Source organism: Ochotona princeps, chromosome 17 (assembly GCF_030435755.1).
Source record: "Ochotona princeps isolate mOchPri1 chromosome 17, mOchPri1.hap1, whole genome shotgun sequence".
Taxonomy (NCBI): domain Eukaryota; kingdom Metazoa; phylum Chordata; class Mammalia; order Lagomorpha; family Ochotonidae; genus Ochotona; species Ochotona princeps.
In genome coordinates, this window is record NC_080848.1 from 51,946,630 (window position 1) to 51,973,111 (window position 26,482).

A 26,482-nucleotide genomic window follows, 5' to 3' on the forward strand; every position below is an offset into this window, starting at 1 on the left:
CCTCTTCTCGTCCCAGTCCAAGATCTGTTCGTTTTCCTAGTGGGTGCAGGAGTGGTTGTGCTCCTCAGGATTTCTGTGACTCATGTTTGCAGAATTTACATCCTATGCAGTTCGCCCATAAAAAAGGTTCCGTTCCCACAGAGGGTGTTAGTCTGCTCATAGCATTGTGCACCCAGCATCACAATCTGAGAATATTTTCATAACTCCCCCCAACATGTGTCCAAGCCTTAGGCAACTGCTCTCTGGGTCAGTGCATTTGTCTATTCTGTCGATGCCATGGGGTCGTGTAATCTGGGGTCCTTTGTGACTGGCTTCTTCCCCTGAACCTCACGTTTTGCAGGTGTGGGATTTGACTTTCCTTCCTTTCTGTTGCTGCATAATATTCCTTTGTGCAGCTGTATCATTCTGTCTGTGCATCATTGCTTCAGACTGTCTCCATCCTGCACATGTTTGTCTTTCCCCATTTAGACTATTGCTCTACGAGTCTTACAGAAACAATTGTCTTCTTGCCTCCATTCTGCTGCGCCCATTTGGGGTGTGATTACCATGTAGGGCATGCCAGATTCTTCACACTGCACGTTGTCGGGTTCTCATTAGTAAATGCCAAGCTTGGGATTGCCTGAGGCCCCCTGATTCATTAGTGCTGGCTGGCTGGAGTTAGATTTCCCTGTTCACACCAGGCTGATGGGAACCAGAGTTCTCCTTTGCTGGAGCGTCCTTCTGGGGGTTCTAGCATGAGACCATCTGAATACTCTGTTCCCCAGGTGCCTTCTCATCCAGTGCTTTGAATGCCCCGGATGGCCCTGACACCAACCCTTGGACACTGGAGTTTACAAATGGCAATATTTCTTAATCTGTTACACATTTCTTAAAGATTATTTTTTATTAGAAAGGCAGATCAGATTTACTGAGAGTGACAGGAAAGATCTTCCTTCCACTGGTTCACTCCCCAAATGGCCACAGTAGTCAGAGCTGAGCTGATCTGAAGCCAAGAGCCAGAAGCCTCTTCCACGTCTCCCACATGGGTGCAGGGTCCCAAGGCCTTGGGCCATCTTCTACTGCTTTCCCAGGTTCCAAGCAGGGAGCTGGTTGGGAAGTGGGGCAGCTGGGACATGAACCAGTGCCCGTATAGGACCCCAGTGCTTGCAGGGATCCTGAACCATTGGACCGCGCCCTGCACATTTTTTTAAACTGGCATTGCTCAGTAATGAAATAAAAAATGTCCATCCTTGGGAACCGGGCAGTTGTCACAATTCGTCATGATGTTCCAATCGTCCCACCTTTGGCCTGGAGGAGTTCCTCTGAGGTCACCCTGTGCACACTTGCTTTGCCCACTGGCTCAATAAGATAGTCCAGGTTTTGTTTGCATGTGGAATGCTCTGCCTCTGCAAGAAACATGATTCCCTGCTCGTGGAGAACAGGGACACCCATGATTCCCTGCTCGTGGAGAACAGGGACACCCATGGGAGTTAGTCAGTGTGTCCCGGGCATGAGGTCCCAGCCCTTCCTGGCTGTTTGGAGGAACATTCTGTGATATGTGTGGGATGCATGTTTGCATGATGTGTGAGGATGATACATGCACATGTATGTGAAGTTCACATGTGCATACTCAGCAGCAAATGCAGAGCCAAGTTCGTAATCAGCTATAGGGCACCAACACCTGTCCCAAGTCTCAGGCAGGAACTGTGGCCTCCATGGCCCATCTCATTCCCCAGAGCCCTGAGGAAGATGGTTCTGAGATGAATGCGTGTTGACAGAAGTCTCTCTAGCCCCTATGCAAAGATACCTGGAGAAAAGGATGTCCCAGGTCGGAACACAGAGGCAGGTGAGAGGAAGGAGGTGAAGCCTGTGACTCTGAACACTTCAGCTCTGCAAACCTCTGTCTCAGGGCCTCTTCCTGAGCTGGAATCCTTAGGACTGGGAGAGATCAAGAGCGTTGAGTGCCAAGCCTGGTGCCTGAGTGTGGTCAGATGATGCTCAGAGCGCGTCCCCAGGCCTGGTCACTGTGTTGTCCTTATACCCTCTCGGTTGTCGCTGTGTCCCCTCCCCCATCACCTACAATGGCACCGTCCACTGTAGTTGCAGAAACTAGTCTCCCCTCCCGGGTTGGCTGCAGTGAGAGCACAGTTAGAATGGTCACACGTGTGTGTGCATCATGACTCCTGCAAACCACGGAATCCATCCCCAGGGCCAGCCTTCCCCAGGGCAAGGGGCCACTGCAAAAGGTTCATGGACACATGAAGTCGAAAAGCGAAGTCAACTTTGAGGCTAGACCTCTTCGGAACCTGTGCCTGGCGTTTTTGCAATGAGCCACCACTCTCCAGAAATGAGCATTTGGAGATTCTCAATGTGTGCGTGTGTGTGCGTGTGTGTGTGTGTGTGTATGCCTGGCAGAGTCTCTCTGAATGAACCTGTCAAACGACTTCTGCCCCTGTCCATTGTCCTCAGTGCCCAGCCCATGGGGTTCCTAACTTGCAACCCTGTATTCCAAGGCAGTTTTAGCAAGGACTGATGGCTTGGGAGGGCCAGCTAGATGAGCTGAACTTGACATTGCCTCAAGCTCACTGATGCTCCTAAAGGAGATGTTGTCATGGAAATGTCTCTGTATCGTGGCATAAATTAAGCCAGAATCAGGGCGCCTGGAGCTAGGGCGTGGGACCCTGTGTTAGAAACGCTGGCCCTCCTCCTGGGACCTGCTCAGTCAGCAAGTCTGGGTCTTGGTTTGGAACCAGCTCCACTGTTGGTGCAACAAGCCATTGCACGCATGGCGAAACTCCACAAACCCAGAGTCCTTAGCCACGGCCTCGGGGTCAGGGATCATTTCCTTTTTCTGTGGGTGAATGGTTCCTTGGTGCTGTCCGTGGCCTGACCTTAGGGACCGGCCAAAGTAGGGGCTGAACGAGAGTACCAGGAGTGAGACTGGTGTCAGGGCCTCCATCATTCCAGGCTTGCTGATTGCTGAGCAGTCCCTGAGGCACAGAGCAGTGTCCAGCATGTCCCCCACCCCAGCTCATCATGCCTGATGATTCCCCCAGGGGTTGCATTGGCCGAAGGGTGAGGGACTGCTGGTTTCCGTGTTGCCTGAGACGCTGTCGTGCCCTTAACTCTAGAGTGACAGCCGCTTTGTGCCATCTCCACCAGTGAGAGAGTGGGATCAAGAAACTCATCCTGGGATGGATGCACACGCACGCGCACACACACACACACACACACACACAGGGGGACCCTGCACTTTCACAGGTGAGCCTGCCTGCTTCTTTGGTTACTGTGTGGCTCCGGATTGGTGATACCACCTGCTCTGTTCCTGGTTCTCTGATGCTCAATTGCTCTGATGGGAAAACAGGGCCTCAGAATTGAATGCTGTCTTGGGGGTCGCTGGCTGTCATGTGACCCATGTGGCATTTTTGCTGGCGGTCTTTGAGTTCCTCCAGTGGCGTGCTGCCAAGGACCATGGCTCTGCCCAGGTATTTGGGACTCGGGTTATCTTGCGGGCACCCAGGGGAAAGACTAAGTAGAAATGCCCCTTCCCTGCCCAGGGCACAGAGAGCTGCAGGCGTGACTCAGTCCCTGCACACTGTTTGTGTTTAGGGTTTGGGAATAAGACATCACTTGCTGTGTGCCCCGCCAGCAGGTGCCTTCCAACTTAACTCTGTGCTCCCCAGTGGCTTTCAGGGCTTCAGGCAGCGAGCAGCCCACTGAAGCAGTTACCAGCAGAGGGCAGCGGAGGGGTTAACTGCTCAGATCACAGACTGGGAGGAGAGGAGGAGAGACCTGGGCTGGATCAAGTGTTGCCGGAGCCCCTGTGCAGGAGCTTCAGTGTGCCCTTAGCCTGAGAGATGTGCTCTGGGAGCATCGCAAGCTCAGGGGTGGCACCCTTGCCTGCCCCAGCCCTGGATATGGTGACTTAGGAGTTAACGGCAGGCAGTGTCCCTGAAGCACCCTCCTCCCCTACACACACACACACACACACACACACACACACACACACACACACACACCATGTGTCCAACCCTTGGGGAACCCTGAATGGGGTGGGCGGGGAGAAAGGCACGTCCAACATGGAGGACAGACTTGAAGATGTTTCTCACCTCTCTCTCCAGAACCTGGGATCCTCTTCGCCAAGCAAAAAGCAGAACAAGGAAAGCACCATCACGGTAAGAGACTCCTACCGGGTGGCCCCTCTGCCACCTCCTCCAGGCTGGGCTGCGGTGGGCAGGGCTGTTGTCATGGCAATGTACACCCCCAAGCACAAGATCTGTGTGTGCCCAGCCAGGTCTGGGGAAGTTCCCAGGCTTGAATCTAACTGGAGTCTCTCTCTACCACCCCCAACTATCACTGTCTCTCCATCTCCTCTCCCCTCCCCTCTGTCAATTTTGCATGTCACTTTTTCTCTCCTGGGCAACCAAGGGAAGGGGGCTGGGTGAGCCGTTTTTTTTTTTCCCCACAGGGCGTGCGTGTGGGGGAGTGGGTTGAAGGGGGTGGACTGTGCTCTGAGCCAGTGATGTGACGTGCAAATTATAGCCACGGTAGGGTGGCTTTTGTGCAAGAGAAAGTTCTGGAAGATGTCAAAGTTAAAAGCCAGAGAAAACATCCTAAGAATAGAGTTCTTAGGAGTTGGTGAAGGAGCAGCAGGCTGCTTCTGCCTCAAGTGGCCAAACCTGACTCTCTGGGCTTATCCCCAAACCCTCCATGTCCCCGAGGTTTGCCCCATCCCTCATCTTAACCCTGCGCTCAGGGATGGTGCGGGACCCCTCCGAGTGGGGAGATTTGAACTGACCTGTTACTCAAGCAGCCAACATTACCTGCAGCTTCAGGGTTGCAATTTTGACCTGCATGCCGCAAAACCAGAGACAGGGCTGTGCTCCCTTAGGCTCCTGAGTGGGGCCACCCCAACAGATAAACCCAGGAGTGTGTGCATCTCCCTGCCTCACCCCACTGAAAATCCTGCCATGGGGGTGGGAGTAGAGGGGTGGAGTTTAGGAAGCTGTCCCAGCCACGACTGTAAGTGCATTCACGCATGTGTGCACTTAGTAGGCACCAGCTGTCTCCCACGTGGCTCCATTCACTCTCCATTGGCTATTGCAGGTGACGCTGATAGAATGGACATACACATGATATTGCCATAATAAATGCGGATGGAACCAGAGGTCAGCACTGTTTCACATTAGCTGTGTGGCAACCCGGGGCAACTTTCCTGCCATCTTCCTTCCCCAGCATCCACGTCTAGGGAATGGGGAGATAGTGGGTGTCTAAGCTGTCGCAATGGAACACGGGCTGATTGTGTCTCTTTGTGTACAACGCTTGGGGATCTGGCTTGATATATGCCTATGTAAGGATGGGGAGCCTGAGACACCCCCACCAGGGACTCAAACCCAGGCCCTTTCCTGCCAGCAGTGCCCACTTCTGAAGCTGAATGGGGTTGTGTGGGTTGTTGATTCTTCCCCATCGTTCATACCTCCTAAGAGCTGGGCAGGTGGTTCAGCCTACTTGGGGCAGCAGCAGCCTGCTTGTTACAAATGGAGCTGGTGAAACCAAGCAGGGTAATGGGCAGGCCCTCGGTGCGGACTTCTGGAGGGCCTCGTCCTGACCTTTGAGTTGTCACAGATGTCCCCAAAGGAATATTGGCTCAAGGCTGGAGCTCCCAAAAGTTTCCTGAAACAGAGAAGGGAGAAGTAGGATTCGAGGAGAAACAGCACACCTTGCCTACCTCCAGTGGACTGGAGAAGCCTTTGGCAAGAGTGTTGGGACGACGGGCACCTACTGGAGTTTGGCCGCTGGCCTGAGTGGGACCCTGGGTTCTCCTCGGGGTAGCACATCTGGTCCATCCTTGCTGGGACATCTTTCCTGTTACTTTAACACTAGCCTATCTCACGGCCTCTGGTGACATAGTCTCAAGCTGTTGGCCGCATCTGAGGCTTTCCAGAAACTTCTTTAAGATCCCAGGGTAGGTGTTTAGCATAGATATTAGGATGCCACTTGGGACACCTGTGTCCGTATCGGGTCAAGTCCTGGCTCCGCATCCAGTTCCAGCTTCCTGCACACGTGCTCTCCTGGGAGGTAACAGGGGGTGGCTCACATGCCCTGGGTCCCAGCCACCCGTGTGGGACACCTGACTTACGTTCCTAGCGCCTGGCTCCAGCTTGGCTCAACTCGGGCTGTTGTGGCCATTTGGGGAGTGAACCAGCAGATGGAAGATCTGTCTCTGTCTGCTTCTCCTTCTGCCTGCCTATCTCTTTCTGTCTTTCAGATAAACATTTTAAATGCAGCTTCCGGGACCATACCCAAGACTTAGGGGTGAGCCTAGGAAAATCCGCATTCCCCCCCTCCAATGCCTCCAGAGATTTTGAAATAAATGCTGATGCCTTAGAGAATTTTTGCTGGGAAAACAAGAGGGGATTGGCCTCAAGTGAGAAGCAGAGTATCCAGGACTTGAATGCACTTGAGTGTCCCTGCCACCATGGGACATTTCCCAGTGCCCTGCCCCCTCATCCGTGTGCCCAACTTCCAGAGCTCTTGGCCTTGTCCAGGAGAAAGCACCCTATGGAAGGGATCAGGCCTGTTCCTGGGAGCCTGGAACATCAGCTTTGGTCTCCCTGACCCATGGAGCAAGGGGGACAATGTCCCATGCTGCCCGAGGTCCCGGAGCACCAGGCCTGGGCAGCCAAGCATGGTGTGTGCAGATTGGAGGAGCAAGCACGGGTGGAGCTACATTCTGAGGCTCTCTGGCCATGGGGCTGGTGTTAAAGGCGCTGACCTGGCAGGTTTAGTTGGTCTTCGTCCCTGCTGTCACCTGTGCAGGGCTGGCTGTGATATTGGAAGTGACAGCGCTGTGACAGCTCACTGCCCTTGGCACACATCGGATTTGCCAGGACCGGGAAGATTCCAGAAAAGATGGCAACCAGCCCCCTGGTGACCTCTGTGCTGGTGAGAGGCAGCTGGGACCCTTGTGGATCCCAGCTGTGACTTCCTAGCACAGCGTAGTCCAAGGCCACAGAATGCTGCTGGTAGCATGGGGACTGACGATGCACTTTGGGGACGCTTCTCCCCCTCTTCCCAGGAGCCTGCAGCACTTGCTTCTTGCACTCTCTCCCCTCCCCCAAGCATGTTCTGTGCAGGAGCAAATTCAAGGCCAGCTTGGTCAGAGCCTATTCCTTGGCTGAAGTCAAACTATCTTCCTCTGTGCTACAGACAGGCTGGGTCGGGGGCATAAGACTCCTCCCAGGCCAGGAGTCTCAGGGAGTCCCCTCTGCATTCAGCGACTCTCATGCCTTTGCCAAGTGCCTTGCTGGCTGCTGCTGTCCTGTTGGCAAGAGCCCCCCACCCCCCCGGGAGCCCTTGTGCTGCTGCCCATGTGCCAAGTCCCTGTCAGGCACTCGAGCTGCGTAGTGGACATCCCAGCAATGGAGGTGCAGCGGAACCTGTTGATGGGGCCTGAGTTGAAGAGAACAGAGTTGGTACAAGGGTGCACCGGGCTGAGGGTTCTGATCCCAGGGGGAGGTGAGAATTGGGGGTGCCTGGTAGGCCTCTGCCTTGCTTCCTGAGCTCCTGATCATGGAAGGGACAGGTCATGTCTATGCCTTCGAGTGTTGGGAGTGTTATAGCAGGTTAGCAGCCCAGACTCGAGCTCCACCTTTACACACAGGCTGTGCGTTCCTACTCCCGAGCTACCTAACCTCTGTGTGCCTCAGTGTCCACATCTGTAGGGTGGGGGTTGATGGCAGCGCCTGCACTACCAAGCTGTTGTGAGGCTAGCGTGACGTCCTACAGAGGAAACAGCAGCTGGCCGGTTGTTAGTTGGGACCTAACAGGAAGTGGGTGGCCCCTGCAGCTGCAGGATGGAATTGACAAGCTCTCAGGTAGAGGCCTACCTGGACCTTGGATTTCACTGCCTGGAAAAGGTTGCCCAGGTGGGGACAGGGATCCATGCATGGAGATTTCCGTGGAGACAGGCGGGGCTCCCCCTTTCTGTCTCCTACCCTCCCAGGCTTTAGAGCCCTGCTAGTTGGAGCTGTGTGGATCTTCCAGCTCTGCTGACTTAGGGGCACAGGAGCCTTGACCTCAAGGCCTGGAGATCATCGAAGGTCAGGCCAAGGGTAACTGTAAAGGCTGTCGTGTAGCCACATGGTGGTTGGGGAGAGCTTGAACTTCTCCTTGCCTCAGTTTCCCAATGTGTGCATGAATTGTAAGGAGCCCGTAGTTGATGAGCTTATCAGTTCTGAATCCTTCTGGCCACTATCTCCTGTGCTACCCAAGTCTCCAGACTCAACTGTCTCCTTACCCCTATCTCCCAGTGGATTGAGCCCCCTGCCCCGACTCCCACGTGGGGTCCAGAGCCTCAGCACTGCGGGAAGCGCTGTCGTCACACATGTCCATGTGCAGATGGCTGGGAAGATGGAGCACAGCGCAGGGCACTGGTAGTCATGCAGCAAACACTCAAATGGGAGGTGGATGTGCAGACTGCACGTGGAGGCAGCATGACTGAGGGCTCTGGATTCAGATACTTAGTGTCTGTGTCATCAGTTTCCTTGTTTCACCTAAGGCCATTGTCCTCCCTCTTGGGTTGACCAGGCTGGGATAATGAGAACCCATGCAAAGCAGGGCGCTTGCACAAAGGCTTCAGAAAACCCAATGCTGTCGAGGTGCGGATCTCCAGAAAACCACCAGAGGGAGCTGTGCAGTGCTCTGAGGATTTGGGGGAAAACTTGTGGGTTGGCTTGGAGCCAGAAATTCCCCAAATCAGAGTTGAATCAGGCAGGGATGGGCATGCTGAGGAACCCTGACCAGTCCATTTAAAGACTCAACGTTCTTCCAGGGCGGCAGGGGTAAATCCACGCCTGCAGATCACCGGCCGGATTTCACACACTCTCACAGATGCCATTGCTGATACAGATGTTTGCAGCTGTGAGGTCCCAGCCCCTGGCATGGGTGGGTGTGAGTGTCGGTTGCTCGCCTTTGCAGTGTTGACCACTAGAGCATCTGAATAACCTGTTGTGTGTTCTGTGGAGCTGGCTCTAAAGAGGGGAGCCTTGACCGTGTCGTGTCCAGGGAGCCAAGCCCGCTCACGTCTCCTCAGCCTCCAGTGAGGTCATTCTGTTTTGTGCCACCCAGGTAAACTGCGTGACCTTCCCTCACCCGGACACGATGCCCGAGCAGCAGCTGTTGAAACCCACCGAGTGGAGCTACTGCGACTACTTCTGGGTAAGCTGTGTCTCAGTTTCTCTCCAACACTTTGGGCCCCTGATGACCGGGAGTGGACACCCCCAGGAGGGACCTGGGTGAATCTTTAAGCTCTGTGGGTTTCCTCCCCTCGGAACCTGCCAGGCTGCTGGTGGAGTCAGCAACCTTGGCAAGATGGTACCGGCAGCACAGCTCACCTGTAACTGCAGGGAGGCAGCAGCGTGCAGGGCGGTAGCTGGCCCAGGGCTGTCGGCTGCCAGGCTCGGCGAGGGCGCGAGTTGGGGATCAGCTCCGCTCAGTGGCATGCGCTACAGACCACTGCATCCCTGCTGCAACTCGGAATGAGTGCTTCTCCAATTTGGGCCCCACAGTTCCCATCGAAGTCGCAGGGAGGTTGGGGGCTGCGGATCTGCCGAGAGCTCCAGCGTCAATCAGTTTGTGGCTCTTAAAGTTTTGAAAATTGTGACGCACACACAAGACCTGGGTTTTGCAAGGTGGATAGTGGTGTTAGGTGCAAACCATGTGTGTATAATGAAGGCCTCCCTTGATGGTGACTTTTTGTCTTAACGCAATCAAAGTATAGAACTTGAAGAATATATACATATATATATATGTATATATATGTATTTGCTTATTTACTTGATAGAATAATAGAGATAGAGAGGGAGACCCATGCACTGTTTTATTCCTCAGATGGCTGCAACAACCAAGGCTGGGCCAGGTCCGAGCCAGGAGCTACACACTCCAAGTCAGTTTTCTGTGTGGGTGGCAGAAGTCGAAGCACTTAGGCCATCTTCTGCCACTTCCCCAGGTGCATTTGCAGGACGCTGGCTCAGAAGCAGAGCAGCCAGGACACTAACCAGCATTCTAGTTTGGGATTCTGGCATCACAGGCAGCAGCTTAACATGCTATGCTACAACACTCACTCCAGATTTTTAAAAATTATATATACACACATATATATTCCTGCATCTCAGAAACCCTACTACTAGTAATCTGGGGTTCACATGTTCGAGTCAACAATGACATTCAAAGTGCAGACCCCTGTTTTGTGGAATCAGAGACAGTGGTCGCACAGCCTCATGAATATATTCAAAGCCTCCGAATTGTACACATCTCAGGGAAAGCTGGGGCCTTTCCTCTCCTGGCCACCGAAACCTTGTGCTTTAGTCAAACTTGCAGTCACCGTCACAAAGGGTCTTGCCTTCTAGCTGCTGCTCCCTGGAGACGGTCAGAATCGAAGGGAAGCAGACCGGAACTCGATATTTCCAAGGAGTTTGTATTTTGCTTTTTCAACAAGACAGAGTGCCCCTAGAGTGACAGATGTTCGTTATACATGGAGAAACTGCAACAAGAGCCCCTCCCTGCACCCCCTCCCCCACTCTGATGTGGCTCACTACGCATGGAGGCAATCTCAGGGTCGCAGTGTCGGCTGTGTATCCTAAGAGCCTTGGGGCAAAAGCCAGGGATGGTGTTCCTAACACCCTTCACCAACTTGACTGTGGCCAGTGGGTTCTTGGCAAGTGCCCCTCCCCTTTTCCTCTCCTTTCTCCCACGTGGCTGGTCTGGGGGTCCCAGGGCTAGGATGTGGCCCTGCCACCCTGTGACTGAGCTGAGCTGAGCACCTGGACCTTGGCGGGTGCTGGCGTAGTACTTTCACTGTACCCCATCTCGCTGCTAGGGGAGCATTCCTCCCCCTTGTTCCTGCAGTGAGTCTCAACGCGTTCCATCCTGGCTTCCCGCTGGCGAGAGGCTGGGATGGAGAACACTTGTAGGTGGAGTGACAGCCACGGGCTGGTGCGGCTTTGGGGTCTGGCTCTCCAGCAGGAGGATAGCAGAATCAGTGTTTCCCCCCAGAGAAGGCTGTGCTGGCTGACTGGGTGGGTGCGGGCGGTGGCAGGTAGGAGATAAGGCCAGGGAGGAGTGGTCAGGCGTGCTCGAGAAAGCACAGGTTTAAAAAAATGATTTGATTTGAAAATTGGAAGAATGTGTACTTGAAAAATTAAGTGCGAAATCCCCCGTTTCATGAACCTGGCCGTCTGCCTCAGGTCTTGCCTTTGATTTAGAAGTGGGCAACAGTGGATGCCACTGGTCGAGTACTTACTGTGTGCTGGGCTTTGTGCTAAGCAGCTTGCCTCTGTTATTCCTTCCAGAAGGAGGGTAGGAGGTGGGGTGGGATGGGGTGGCCCCGGGGTTGTCCAGCTCGGAAGTCAGTGCTGGCCCTACCCTCTTGCACCCCAGCTTCCCTTCTAGCCAGTCTCCTGGGATTGTTCTATTCCCTCTAATGGGGTTGTCTCTGCAGGTGTGTTAGAAGACACTACCCAACATCAAGTGCAAGAAGCCGGTGGGAGACAGGATGATGGACAGGGTCGGGGCAGCCATGCCCAGGGCCACCACAGGCTGTCCCGGCTTGGAGTCATGGCACGAGATGCCCCCAGAGAGTCACACCAGCTGCTGCTGCCAGCCTGGCTGGAGGTCCTGAGCCAAAGGGTGTCACTGCCCAGACCATGGCCACTTGGCTTTGTTCCTCTTTATTCCCAGCTCGGAAGAGTAAAGCGGTGTGGCAGCAGCTGTCAGCGCTAATGCAGCTCTCTTAGTCTGTCTTTGTAACTGTAGCAGACCCGTGAGCCTGGGTGAGGGACCCTGTGTTGTGCGGGTAAAGCCATTGCTGCAAGGCCAACATCCCATGGTGTTGCTGGTTCAAATCCCGGCAACTCCGCTTCAGATCCAGTTTCCTGCTAATGCATCTGGGACAGCAATGGAGGATGGCCCTAGTGCTTAAACCCCTGCACCCACATGTACACATACACACCCTCTACACTGTGTACGTGAAGAAACTCCTGACTCCTGGCTTCAACTGAGCACTTTTAAAGGCCACCCCCTCCACAGGTTGTGTTGGAGACTAAGGGTCTAGTGCATGGGTTTCGGGGGGACGGGGAGCATGCAAACCGAGGCAGCATCCGGCAGTACCGTGGACAGAGACACTGCGGCTAGGGGTCGGGTGGCCACGTGCAGCTGGGCTGCAGACACCCACATCCCCCATATCCCATCACCTGACCTCCTGTGCTTCTGTGTCTCTCGCAGGCCGATAAGAAGGACCCCCAAGGCAACGGCACCGTGGCCGGGTTTGAACTGCTGCTGCAGAAGCAACTGAAGGGCAAACAGATGCAGAAGGAGATGTCAGAGTTCATCCGGGAGAGGTGACGCAGTGGCCCCTGCCAGCCCCGCCCCGGGAATGGCCATGGCGCCCACCACCACCAACCTGGCAGAGCCCACAGCAGGACCCATACCTGCATGCTGCCCAGCCTGGGGCTGCTTAGCGCTAGGGGCAGAATAAGGCTGGTGTCTCAGACTGGAAGCTGTGGGGCAGATCTGGCTGACTGATGCGTGGCTGTGGTCTATGCAGTGTTTCTAAAGATTCAGACCAATTTTTAAATTGATAGATTTTACATTTAAAAAAAGTCCGGGTGGCCTGTCCTGAGAAAGCAGAAGGGGTGGCAGGATTGATGCCTCCACCCTCACACAGTGGCAGCTGGAGTTGAGGGGTGCTACCCCAGCAGAGGGACCTCCTGCTGTGTTTTTCCGCAGTCTCCACCACTCCCAACTGTCTCCCACACAGACTGCTCAACCCAGTTTATAACTACTGGTCCTCATTTGAGGCAGTGTTCCTTCCCATAACCAAAAAGGGAATGTGCCCTTTTAGGTCAGGCATGAGCCCAGACTGCGTCCCAGCCTGGGAACACAGGCTTCCCCATCCACCCCCTCCCCATCCGGGCTCTCAGGGGTTAGAACAGTGATTTGTTTAAGCAGCACGGCAAAAGCTCAAGAGTCAGTACAATCAACTGGAGCATTATAAAGAGGAAATTCCCAGTTTCCCTCATTCTATCTCCACATGTGCAAACACACACAGACACACTCACCTACACATACACCCCACACAGGCACACATATGCAGATTTTTAAGTGTCATTTCCAAGGCATGCAATTTGTATGCAAATTTGTAGCAAATGAGTGTCTTTTAAAAATAGTTTTTTTTTTAATTATTGTAACCGCAATAATCAAGGAATAATGCTCTGGCATTTCAAAACACCCTCTTTCCTTAGGAGACCTCATGCCTATTTGTATAATCCAGTTTTCATTTTATGACTCACTACACTGGTAGGAAATTGGGAGGTTACTTGGCTCAGGTGCAAGGAAGCTGAGGTGTCAAACGGGTAGATAGGAAGAGGTTTGCAGCAGCCAGAGCCTGACCAGGCGTGTGGCTTCTGTTTCCAACACAGCACCTTGTTAGCAGTTACAGGGACCTGCCACTGCACCCTGAGAACACACAGTCCAACCTGGGTTCTTGTAGGGAGGCCTGTCAGAGCCGGGTCGGGGAGGACTAGGGTGCAGGAGTGGAGTGTGCCTGGCTAGGGAGCGGGCCTTGGCTTGCCCTGGTTTAGGGCAGCAGGGCATTGGGTAGGGTGGAGGAGATGCGAGTGCTGGCTGTGCTGATGCGACCCAGGGGGTGGACAGCCTGGGCACCTGCTATGCCTGTGTGCCGCTGGCATTGAGCAACCCAGAGAGCGAGTGATATGTCACATCTGCTTGCTAAAGAGATCTCTTGATCCCAGACTGCAGGTGCACGCTGACAGTCCCCAGGATCCCTGGGAGGGCCAGCAGAGAAGGCAGAGGGAGGGGAGAACTGTACTCCTTCCCTGAAGGACTGTCACACGTCCCACTGTGGGCTAGGAGCTGTGCCAAGTGATGCCTCGCAACTCCAGCACCCTGAGCAGTTAGGCAGTTTCATTCATCCATTGACTTATTCAAGAAATATGTGGGCTCTTAAAAGGCTTATTTATACATTTGAGGAGACGGTAGGGTTACAGAGAGAGGGGAAGAGATGAAAGAGAGAGAGAGATGTACCATCACTGGTTCATCCCCTAAATGGCTGCAATAGGCCAGACTGAAGCCAGGATCCTAGAACTCCATTTGGGTCCCCCATGTGGATGGCAGAGCTTGAGGCACTTGCGCCATTGCCCACTGTCTTCCCATGTGCGTTAGCAGGAAGCTGGATCAGAAGCAGAGACGCAGGGACTGAAATCAGCCCCCATATGGGATGTCAACATGTGGTGGCTTAACGTGCTGCACCTCAACACCAGCACCTCAACATTTATTTCTTTTTAAAAGATATGTTTATTTTTATCTGAAAGTCAGATATCACAAAAAGAGAGAGACAGAGAAGTCTTCCATCTGTTGGCTCATGCACCAAATGGCTACAATAGGCCTAACTAAACTGATCCAAAGCCAGGAACTTCATCCAGGTCTCCCATGTGGGTGCAGGGTCCCAAGGACTTGGACCATTCTCCATTGCTTTCCCAGGTGCATTAGCAAGGAAAATGGAGCAGCCAAGACACTAACCGGCACTCACATGGGATGTTAGTGTTAACAGAAGGAAGATTACCTTGCTACACTACCATGCCAGGCCCTCCTTGACACATACACAGCACTTGCACAGGACGGGCAGGAGCCACACACTGTCAGAGCTCATGAGCTGGTTCTTGATGTAGCTGACAAGCATTAGGAAAGAGTCAGATGCCCCATATCTAACTGGAGAGCTGATGGCTGGGTCTCCTTTCTTCGCAGGATCAAGATTGAAGAAGAGTATGCGAAGAACTTAGCAAAGCTCTCCCAGAACTCCTTGGCTGCACAGGAGGAGGGGTGAGTTGGACAGACAGTGGTGGAAGTGGGTGGGGGCAAGGCCACTGAGGAAGCAACTTGTGTTTTCACCTGTCATTGGTCACTGGCATAGGTACATGATGGATAGGGAAGTCTCCACAGGCATGGTTTAAGGTAGGTGCCCATGCCTAAGGGTGTGCACTTGTTCAAGATGTGTACCTGTGGGTCAAAGTGTGTACCTGTGGGTCAAGGTATGCCCTTGTGGGTCAAGAGGTGCAACCTGTGGTCAATGTGACCCCCGTGGCTCAGGGTATGGCCATCCACCCCCAGTGAAGGCACTTTCAAAATGACTTCTCCCTAGTAGCCAAGACCCTCCTGCTGGGCCCCCGGCCCCCGGATAGCAGCGTATAAGCACTTACTGCTTCTCTCCTTTCCCTAAAACAGGCTGTGAAGAGCCTGGGTGTGAGATGATTTTGCACCTTTTTTTGGAAGTCTCTACTGCAGGCCCAGGACCCAGGCTGCCTTCCTCAGCCCCAGCTGTGACCATGCACACCTCCTGAGTGGGGACACACAACCCAAGCCCCCAGGAAACTCAGGGATCCCTAGTGGGAAGAAGACTTGAGTCTCTTGTGCCCTGGGGATTAGCAAAGTCCTCAGTCTTGTGTACTCCTGGTGGGAATCAGAGGGTGCAGTCCCCATGGAAAACAGTTAGTGCCTTGAATAGTTAAACACAGAATCATCTCGCATGATCCAATTGCTCTGTTAGGTCTATGCCCTGGAGGACTGCGAACAGGATTCCAATACAAGTGGGTGACAAAGGACACATCTACACAGAGCAGGAACCAAGCCCAGGTCCGCAGATGATCCTATGGTGGTATAGATGTAATGGAGGTTTGTGGATCCATGATGGAGTATTATTCACCCACTCAAAAGAAGTGGACCACTGATGCTTGCTGCTATGTACATGGACCTCAAAACATTAGGTTGAGTGAAAGGAGCCAGACCCAAAATGCCCCAATTATGTGGTTCTAATCATAGGAAATGCCCAGGTTAGGCAAACGCAGAGAGGCCGATTGGTGGCTGCCTGGAGGAGTAAGGCCTGGCCATTTCATGGCACTGGCTTCTTTCTAGACTGTTCTTGCCCACTCAGGCTGCTGTAACACTGCAGATGAGGAAGCTTGCCATGCCTTTGGCATGGTCCTGGGGTCTGGGAGTGTAGAATCCAGTTGTCAGGAGGGCTGGTGTCTGGGGAGGACTCTCCAGGTAGGTTGCAGAAAACCACCTTTCCACTGTGTGCTCACCTGGCCCCTGCACAGATTAGGGTTGGGGGAGAGGGACAGCCAGCTCTCTGGTGTCCCTTCTAATAGGGACTCTAACCCAGTCAGGTCACAGCCTGCACCCTTGGCACCTCACGCCCCCTCAGCTGTACCGCACATTGGAGCCGGGGTTTCCAGGCTTAGATCTAGGGGAGTCAGGCTCTAACGTGGGCTGTACCTGGAGGTGATGTTTGCAGCATACTGTGGGTGTCGCGAACACTGGTGAAATGAGCTATGAGAAAGTGGTTATGTTCTGGGACTTTCCCCGCCATAAAAACCAACAGAATTTCAGGAGGTAAGCATGGAAATGTGTGTTCCTTCCCTGTGCCAGTCTCTGCTGGAAATCACCCTGCAGCAGTGAGGAAGGAAGACACTGTCCTGGAACAGTTGTGGCTGTCAGAGAGCTGCAATGTTAAACAAGACCAACTCTGCAGTCCTCCAGGGGGACAGAGCTCTTGCCAGCCCAATGTGGCTTTGATTTAGGCCTTTGTGTGGGGCATGCTGCAACCAAGTGGTTCCTGCCTCCTCTGCCTTGCCCCCAACACACACACACACACACACACACGGCAGGCACAGGACCAGTGTCTTTTCCATGGATATCAGTGAGCTCAGTTGGTTCCTAGCTCTCTTCTCTTCTGTACAATGGATCTGAAGCAGGGGTTGGGAGGGAGAAGCTGCCTGGGAAGGGGGCTTTCTCGGGACTCCCCCATGCCCTGCAGCCACTAAGCTGCTCCAGAATCTTCCAGCTTCTACCTCCTCGGCCTGAGCTACTGCCAAGGACATTGTGTCCTGCCAACAGACACAGCATATGCTTCTAACTCAAGCCGCCCAGCTCCTCGCCTTGGGCCTGCACTGCCATGCCATCCACACATGCGTATACAGACATGGGTGGGCGGGGGCTGCAAAACATGCTCCTATACGTGCATCAGTGCCACTTGCCTGTGCGTGGGCATGTAGGCTGTTGCCAGTCAGCCGCAGGGCGTGTGCGCAAGACTCCCACACACACCCTCAGTGTACAGTGGCGTTCTTTCACACACACTCACAGCTCTGGACATTGGACCTGGGCTGTCCAATTCCTAGAACGGCTTCGAAGCTTGGAAATGTGGGGCAGACACCATCAGGAAGACTTGAGTTGCTGTTGCAAGCCCTGGCACTAGGTTGAGATTAGATTCCTCGGTGCTTGTGCGTGTTGGTGAAGACACAGCACTGGGTTCTTTATTCTGCCTTCATTTCTCTCCTGGGTGGGAAGCAAATGGAATTGTGGTCTCTCCTGGCTAACAATTTATGGCAGTAGCGTGCATTTGGCCTTAACATACCTCAAACTGTATATGGGAACAGAAATCTATCTTGGGGGTTAATTTTGTCATTAACCTCTTTTATCAGATGAAAAAAGTCTCTTCTGATGACACAATTTCCAAGTTGCTGCTAATTTTTTTTCTAAACTGTGATGGGGCTCCAGTGGGCCTGGAATCCTGGGGACGGGGAGGCATGCACAGGGATCATGTGGGCTCAGACAGACCCATCTAATCCTTGGGAGGAAATGACCGTTCACTCCATAATGCCTGGCCCAAGGTGGAGCTGTGGGCATTATCCCTGGAACTCCCATACTTCCTGCTCTCTTTCCAGTTGCCCTGAGCTATCTTCTGCAAGACCCCTGGGCCCTTTACTGGCCACGTGCCCTGCTGACAGCTGCTCAGAAGGGCACCTATGCTGGCACAGACCTGGGGCTCCTCGCAGGGCCTCCGTGCAGTTTCTGTAGCTGGGCTTTGCCCCCCTCCACCTCTGCCAGGCCCTTGCTGCCACACAACCCTCTCACCTCCCTTTAGCCACATGCCCACTCCCCAGACAGCTTCTGTAGGCTCTGTGTTGGGTCAGCCAACACCTTAGAGCTAGGATACTCCTTGTGATAACTTGTGTGTTTGTATGTGACCTTGGGGGCTGGGGTAGGGGGACTAGGGCAAGGTTTCTTTTTCCCTGTGAACACCCACTTGTGTCTTCACTAATGTTTGAAAAGGCTGCCCCTACCTCACCTTGGGAACACCCTGGCACCTCTACTGTGCTTCTGTCCCCCAGTTCTGCACAACCCCACAGTCCACCCTCCACATGTGCAGGTTCTGTATTCTCCAAGCCAGCTGCAGATCAAAATTATTTGGAAAAAAGAAGTAGAAGAAATTGGGCCCACATTGACCGTGAGCAGGCTTTTGCCTTCTCATACTTCCCTAAACAAAACAGCGTTACAGCTGTGGGTATGGCATGTATAGTGCATTCTGTAAGTAAGCCAAAGATGATTTAAAGCATCCAGAAGCGTGGCATGATGTATATGAAATAGTACATCACCTGCACGTTAGGCTTTCTGCAAACTGGTCTGACCCCTCAAACCTGATGCACCCTTCACCTCCCTATTGCATGAAGTAGGGACTCAGGTACCCATAGAGTGTACAGTACCCAACTTCCTGGTGCTCACCAACCCCCCCCCCCACCTCCCGCACACACACCCTTCACTCCGGTCCCTCTGTGGCCAAGATCTGTTGACAAGATCTCCCAGTTAGCCCTTGCTCTGCTGCTGCTGGACTCCTCTGAGATAAAATCAGCTGCTTCCCATAAACGCCCAGCCCACGCCCTAACCACCAGCCAGGCCTGGCAGGCCATCAGAGGAAGCTGCTGTTCTCCATCGGCTGATTCTCAGCTGCTCAGAGCCCAGAGTTGGGCAACATACTGTCTTTGAATCAGCTTTCGGCACTCGAGTGTAATGAATTCCCTGGCGAGGGGAAAGTGGCTTTGGACAAAATGAAGTCAACCGAACATTCAGCCTGATTGGCTGGCCGGGTTGAGGAGGTGGTGGTAAGCACTGTAGCAAGGGCCAATGAGGCTTAAGGGTTCAAATAGTAGTACGGATGGCGGTGGCAGCACAAGCTTCCCTTTGGACTTGAGATTTCTTCCATCTAAAGCGACTCCTTGGAGTGGAGAAGGCGTTTGGCCTGGACAACTTGGTCATTCTCCTGTAAGCGTTGATAGGCAGGACCATTGAACCAGAAAGAGGGGCATGAGGATGGGAGAGGCTGTGCCTGAGGCTGTACCTGTCTCTTGGGTGTGCCCCTCTTGGCCCCTCCTGGGGATGGCAGGGGAAGGAGGAAGCGTTTGCAGCCCTCGATGGCAAACCAGGCAGGGACAGCGGGGACGTACTTGGGCAGTCATTGGGCAGGTCACAGCGGAAGCTTTGGAACCGTGGCATGTTCTCCCCTCACACCTCCGCTAGTCCTCCCAGGGCTCTGGCTTCCGGATATTTCCCCAGCCAACTGTGTATCTGTTACCATCTGTTCCATTAGCCTCGAGAGAGCGCTCGTTGGCATTGGTGACTTCTCGGGCACTGTGGGCTGAAGCAGGTTGCTTGTGGTTAGGTTATGTCTGGCCTCTGCTTCCATCGGAGTCTGAAGCCCTGGGTATTGGGGGGCTCCCTGAGATGCAGGATTTGGGGACCCAGCACCCCTGCCTCCACCCTGGGAGTCCCCAGGTCTGATGTTTGGATTCCTGTTGCAGCTCCCTGGGAGAGGCGTGGGCTCAGGTGAAAAAGAGCCTGGCAGATGAAGCAGAAGTTCATCTCAAGTTCTCGGCCAAGGTAATCCCTTCTCCTCACCTGCCTGCACATGTGTATAAATGGCTAACCACAAATGTGGCCATTGTACATTTCCTTTCTTTTCCCATGTATTTATTTGAAAGAGTCACAGAGAGAGAAGAAGAAACAAAGAAACTGTGCGTCTGCCGGTTCATTGCCCAGCTGGCTACAATAGCCAGGGTTGGGCGATGTCAAAGCCCGGAATCAGGAGCTTTGTCTGGGTCTTTCGTGTGGGTGGCAGGGACCATCTAACACTGCTTCCCCCTGAGCATTAGCAGGGAGCTGGGTTGGAAGTGGAGTAGCCAGGTCACAGATTGATGCCCCCATGGGATGCCAGCATAGGCGCAGTGGCTTTACCCACCATGCCACAACGCCATCCCCACCCTACTGTAAATTTCAAGCTGCTGATAGACAGTCCCCAAGAACTGATTTGGGAACAGGTGCATGGTAGCCCACCACACAAACACAAAAACACACACTACCAGAACAGTCCATCTAGGTTGTGGAGCACAGTGCTAAGTATGTCTTACCTTTGTCTTTTATGTCATTTATTTAATTGAAGGTTTGTAGAATTTAACATTTAGGAATGACTGTGTTTAGCAATGAGCTGACAGCATTCCTGGATATTGGATCTTCAGTGTGGGGGGAGCAGTGGGAGCCGGTCAGGCTCACCTCTGTGTGGCTCTTTTTCAGTCCCAGCTCTGCTCCCCATTCCAGCTTCCTGTTAATGCACATCCTGGGACAGGCAACAACTGATGGATAAGTCCAGCAGTTGGGTCTCTGTCACTCAGATGGTGACCTAGCCTGAGTGCCCAGGCTCCTGGCTTCAGCCTGGCCCAGACCAGACCTGGCTATTGCAGGCACCTGCATGGGTGCACCTGCAGATGGGAGATGGCTTTCTCTTCTCTCTGCATTTCCAAGTTTAATGAATTTAGTAAAAGACACTTGAGGCAGGGCTTACCTGAGGACAGGGGTGTTCTGGGCCCTTCACTTCATCCTCAGGGCTCAGGGTGGTGTCTGGTCCACCGTGGGTGCTTCGTGAGTTTCTGCCACAGCAAATGACAGTACCCTCTGACAGTACCCCCACAGCACCCCACCACAGTCTCTCAGGGCCAGTGTACCTCAAGATTTCTCCAGCTGACCATCCATGCCCACTCACTGGCTCACATCTCTGGATTCCTGCTCAGGTTCTCAGCTACTTAGCAGGTGAATGATAAGCCATGGAGCTCTGAGAAGTCATTCTCATTAAAGTGTATAGGATTAGGAGGGTTTTCCCCCTAGCATGTTGGCCTTCTAAAGGGAAAAAAACCTTTGAGAGGGACAGCTGCCCAGTGACCCTGGCCCAGCCTCTCCTCTCTTCTACCCCCCTGCCAATGTCACTGTCACCATCCTGAGGGGTCACTTGGGCAAGACCTAAACTCTCTGAGTCCCCATCTTTAAATACGCCCCTCTACCCTTTGAAGGTATCAGTCCTTCAAGATGGCACTCCTGCCCAGGACTTCCACATTGAACTCTTGGTGGTCCTACCTCTTCCAATGCTGTTCCCACCACTGCTCTTCCCTGCTTGGAGATCCCATGCAGAGTACTGTTAGAGGACAGAAACCTGTATCTTGATTTATTATAATTAGGTTGAAAGCCAGAAGGATAAAGAGGGAGAGACGAGAAATCTTCCCCCTGCTGGTTCACCCTTACCCTCCCCCCGCCCCAATGACTACAGCTGCCAGGTCAAGACAAGGCAAAAGCCAGAAACCAGGAACTCCATCCCGGTCTCCCACATGAGTAGCAGAGGCTCAAGGACTTGGGCCATCTTCTGCTGCCTTCCCGGATGCATCGGTAGGGAGCTACATGGAAAGTTCAACAGCTGGACCCAGATTCAGTGCTCTGATGTGGGATGCCATCACCACAGGCTGCAGCTTAACACGCAGTGCCACAGTGCTGGCCCCAGCTCTCCCCATGGCATGTATGGAGCAAACGAATGGTACTCTGGCCACAGCATGCACACAGTGCTGCCAGAAGCTGCTCCCGACTCCCCACTTCTAAAGGATATCGGTGCCCCAAATCTGAGTCGACACCCGAGTGTGTGAGAGGACTCCCCACCCACACAGGCATGCTCACCTCACTAGAGCAAACATTTCCGCTCAAGCCCTGGCCAAGCAGGGAGACCCATGAATTGGCCTCTCCCTCACTGTGTACAAAGCAGCGAGTTGCTTTCAACTACAATCAAGACCTCTGCCTCTCTCACCCCAGGTTCCTGCCAGGCACAAAAACCTCATTGACGGACACAGCTGAATGGGGAGGGGCAGGGCTGGGAGGCAGATCTGCCAACTTCTCAAAGGTTCCTGCTGGATCCCTGGGCATCCGGGGGGCACTGCTCCATCCGTCTCCACCTCGAAAAGGAGAACCTTTTTAAAAGGCTGATTTCTTGATTTGGTTGAGAGGCAGAGAGAAGACAGCTAGATCTTCCATTCACTGGTTCACTCCCCACATAGCTGCCAACAGCCAGGGTGTGTTTCTCCAATGAGAATGAAGCAAAGAGTTGAGTCCCAGGACAGTGGCGCACACTAAGTGAACTTGACCGAAGGAGACACAGAGGAGTGAACTGTGAGCCTTTGGGGGACTGGGGCCTCAGGCCTCTCTCCAGCAGAACCAGCGGCCCTGGGGGTGGGGGTCGCTGTAGCAGGTGCAGGCTCACCCTGTAGATGCACAGAATATGTTAGGTCAGTAGCCACCGCAGGGCTGCCGGGGACTTATGCAGAACGCTCAAGCACACCAGACTATGCCAGGAACGTGTGTGTGCCTCCAGCCTGCCAATCAGGGTCAGTGGCTGCAGGTGACCGTAGTACCAGTCTGTTTTATTATTATTATTATTATTATTATTATTATTATTATTATTATTTTAAGATTTATTCTAGTTTTATTGAAAAGGCAGATTCTCAGAGAAAAGAAGAGATAGAGAAAGATCTTCTGTCCGTTGGTTTATTTCCCAAGTGATCACAACGTCCAGTCCTGAGCCAAGATGAAGCCAGGAGCTTCTTCCAGGTCTCCCGCAAGGCTTTGGGCCATCCTCCATTGCTTTTCCAGGCCACAAGGCAGAAAGATGGATGGAAAGTGGAGCAGCCAGGACACGAACCGGTGCCCATATGGGATCCTGGCATGAACAAGGCATGGATTTAGCCAATGAGCCATCACACCGGGCCCTAGTCTGGTGTTTTTATGACGCGTCCTTAATGGGGAAGGGGACTTTGAGAATTTGTCAGTCCGCTGTGGATAATATGACTGTGTATGCACAACGCCCCTGTTTTTGTGTGTATGCTTCCAGAAGGCTCCTTGAAACACTGCTCTTTGTGTGTCCTCGGGTGAAAAAAACAGAAAAGCTCTTTAGGAACAGCAATTTTGTTAGGAATTTTTTTTTTCATCCATCAGTTCCATTAGCCTGTTGCTAATAACCACAGTTTGCTAAAGCATGAAGCTTGCTCTCTGCAAAGGAAATTTTTACCTGGCACCTAGGCTGGAAAAGAAGGGGAAAAAATCAATCAGGCAGTAGAGACAGTGTGTTCAGCCAGGGTCTGGAAGAGGCAAGCGGGTTCTCTCGATGCTCTGGGCTGCCCAGCCTGGGTGAATCACCTAGGATCCCTGCAGATGCCTTTTCTTTGTGTATGAAGTGGAGGCTTGGGACCAGGTGACCTACACGGAGATGTTTCACATGGCCAACCCAAAAACACCCAGATCCACACGCAGTGCCTGCCTCCTATCCGCTCCACACTCACGTGCCTTGGCTGCCAAGACCAGTCCTCCATGAGCCAGCCAGTCCTCATCCTTCCCCCTGAAACGCCTCTGTGGATTTTTTTCTATTCATGTCTGGTCTGTTTGCACGGGGAAGCCATACCTGATTCACTTGGTGGAGTTCACAGCTCTTACATACATTGTTTGGCCAACACTGGGCTACAGTGTCTCTGAAATCCTTCCCAGTCTGAAATGTTTCTTACCCCCTCCTAATGAATTCGGTGGAAAGAAACAAAGGTAAGAGGGCTTTGGGAGGCAACCCTGCTCTACACTGTGCCAGGCCAGCCCTAGAGTCCCCTAGGAGTAGGACTCTGACTCCCAGTGACAAAATCGATACTTTGAAAGTAAAGAAGTCTAGGCCAGCATTATGTAACAGAGGAAACCACTGCCCGCAACAGCAGCATCCCATATAGCTGCCAGTTCGAGTCCCAGCTGCTCCACTTCCCATCCAGCTCCCTGCTAATGCACCTGGGAAAGCAGAAGATGGCCCAAGTGTGTGGGCCCTGCACCCATGTGGGAGATCTGGTGGAAACTCCTGGCTCCTGACTGCAGCCTGGCCGAGCCCCGGCTATTATAGCCATTTGGAGAGTGGACCAACAGATGGAAGACATCTCTCTCTCTCCTTTACTCTGTTTCTCTGCCTTTCAAAAAAAAAAAAAAAACTACTTAAGAGACAGAATCCGTGGTCTTTGCCCATAGAGCTGGATCTCTTCTCGCAGCTGGGAACATCACCCCTCAGGCCATCATTTGGACTTGGGGAAAGCCTTGAAGGCCTTGGCCTGTTCCTCCAGCCTTTCTGGATCATGGAGCCAGGCTGGGGAGCGTCACCAGATCGTTTGGGCTGGCCCTGCTGAGGCAAGCACAGATGAGGCTTAAAATTCATGAACTCTGCAGCAGGTTGATACTTCATGTAGACCCATGCTGTAGATAATTCCTGTGGCTCTTGGCCATGAGATTATACAGCGTGGTGACGCGAATGCTGTCCTGAATAAGCTCTGTGTCTTCGGTCCCCTCGGGCCTGCTCAATAGTCATCATCCTGTTGGGCTAGATGGGTGGAGCCACCCGAAGCCAGGCTCAGCCTCCAGCCCCTGGCTGGCCCGAGGCTCACGTTCTGGGGCCCTGAGTCTGTGTCCCGCTGCCCCTGTCTCGCGCAGCTGCACAGCGAGGTGGAGAAGCCCTTGATGAACTTCCGCGAGAACTTCAAGAAGGACATGAAGAAGTGTGACCACCACATCGCTGACCTCCGCAAGCAGCTGGCCAGTCGCTATGCTGCCGTGGAGAAGGTGAGAGGTGGGGACAGTGGGAGGAGCCAGGTGGGGACCGCCTGCTGGGGCGGGGTGGGGATCCAGGGAGCCACCCAGCTGGGCTAGGAAGGGTGTGTCCATGGGATGAGCCTGTGGGCACAGAGGAGGCCACAACTGGGATTTGGTGATACTGTGTCTGCAGATGCTGCTGCTCTATCCCCCGCCCCACAGTCATGCCCTGCTAGGAAATCAGGGACCACATGGGTGGACTCCTGAGGGCCAGCCTTGGAGGACAGAGGGCTCTCCCCTGGAGCCTGACCCCCACCCCACCCCCACCTCCGTGCCTTACAGAAGAGCACTGGTGGCCTGGGTGACCTGTAGCAGTCTCCACCTGCTGCCTGCACCAAAGGGAGCTGCTGGGAGCAGCGAGGGGGGAGGGGAAGCAGCCGTAGGGAAGGCCATCTCTGAAGGGGGACCAGGAAGAATGGAGCAGCAGGTGCTCCAGCCTGCACTCCCCCCATTTCTGGGAGGTGACCCCTGAGATCCAGGAACAGACTCGCCTGCCACCTCCCCCCTCCCCGGGCTGTGGCCCCGAGCTTCGTGAGCAGCTAGCTTCTCCACGCACCGCCCTGATAGGCCCGGAAAGCCCTCACGGAGCGGCAGCGAGACCTGGAGATGAAGACCCAGCAGCTGGAGATCAAGCTGAGCAACAAGACAGAGGAGGACATCAAGAAGGCTAGGAGGAAGTCCACACAGGCTGGTACGCCGGGGGTGGGGGGTGGGGGATGGAGAGGAGTGCGCCTGGGGGTGCAGTAGTGCGGCGGAGTAGGGGTCTCGTACTCCCGGGTCTCAGAGGATGAGGTGTGGGTGGTGGGGCAGCCGCAGGCCTGCCGGCACTGTGATGACAGCTTGGGCTGGCCCAAACCCTGGCCAGGAGATACACCTGCTCACCTGCAGGCACTGAGCTCAGGTTCCTGTCTGGAGAAATGAAGACTCCACCCAACAAGGCTTCCCCAGGGAGGGCTCCCCTGAAGGTTTATCCATGGTACCCCAGGACGGGAACCGACATTTCGTGGATTGGGGGATTCAAGCAGCAAAATTGATTTCCCCAACGGGTTAGTTTCTGGTGCCACCTGGTGGCCAAACTTGCTCACGCACCAGAGGGCCAGGAAACCCCTTTAGAACTAGTGAAAAACTCAGTGACCTCAGTCGTCCCTGGGACTCCCAGGAAACACCAAAATGTAAAGACGCTCAGGCCCTTGTGCAAGATGGCACACCATTTGCCTAGAGGACACACAAAGCTGAAGTCGTCTCCAGTTCACTTATAAGACCTAATGCTCTGTAAATGCTTAAAAAAAAAAAAAACCCTGCAGTTCTGTGCATTTAGGAAATCGTGACAAGGAGAAAGCTTGCCAGTGTGCAATACAGCTGCAGTTTCGTTTTTCCCTGTTTTCCACCCCAGTGGCCACAGTGGCTGCTGCTAAGCCGAACCAAAGCCAGGAAACTGGAACTCCCACCCATCCTGGTCCATCTTCTGTTGCCTTTCTAGACACCTTAGCAGGGCGTTAGGTCAGAAGCAGAGCAGCTGGGACTGGACCTGAAGCTCTGGCATGATGAGTGCCGCCCAGGCTGTGGCTGGGTCTACAGCACACAGCAGCAGCCCCTAGCAACCAAGTGTTGCTGCGTGCGG

General features: G+C 53.7%; 1 protein-coding gene across 4 annotated transcripts in view; it reads left to right on the top strand.

The window, feature by feature from the left end:
• The window catches only part of GAS7 (growth arrest specific 7), a 221,357-nt gene that overhangs the window by 189,978 nt on the left and 4,897 nt on the right, over nt 1–26,482 (top strand). For all 4 annotated transcript variants that reach the window (XM_004594742.2, XM_058676589.1, XM_058676590.1 and 1 more), the window contains exons 5-11: nt 4,101–4,154; nt 9,109–9,198; nt 12,262–12,377; nt 14,803–14,877; nt 19,689–19,767; nt 24,703–24,831; nt 25,429–25,552. In XM_004594742.2, coding sequence (XP_004594799.1) covers nt 4,101–4,154; nt 9,109–9,198; nt 12,262–12,377; nt 14,803–14,877; nt 19,689–19,767; nt 24,703–24,831; nt 25,429–25,552 — 667 coding nt within the window. The remainder of the gene's footprint in view (nt 1–4,100; nt 4,155–9,108; nt 9,199–12,261; nt 12,378–14,802; nt 14,878–19,688; nt 19,768–24,702; nt 24,832–25,428; nt 25,553–26,482) is intronic.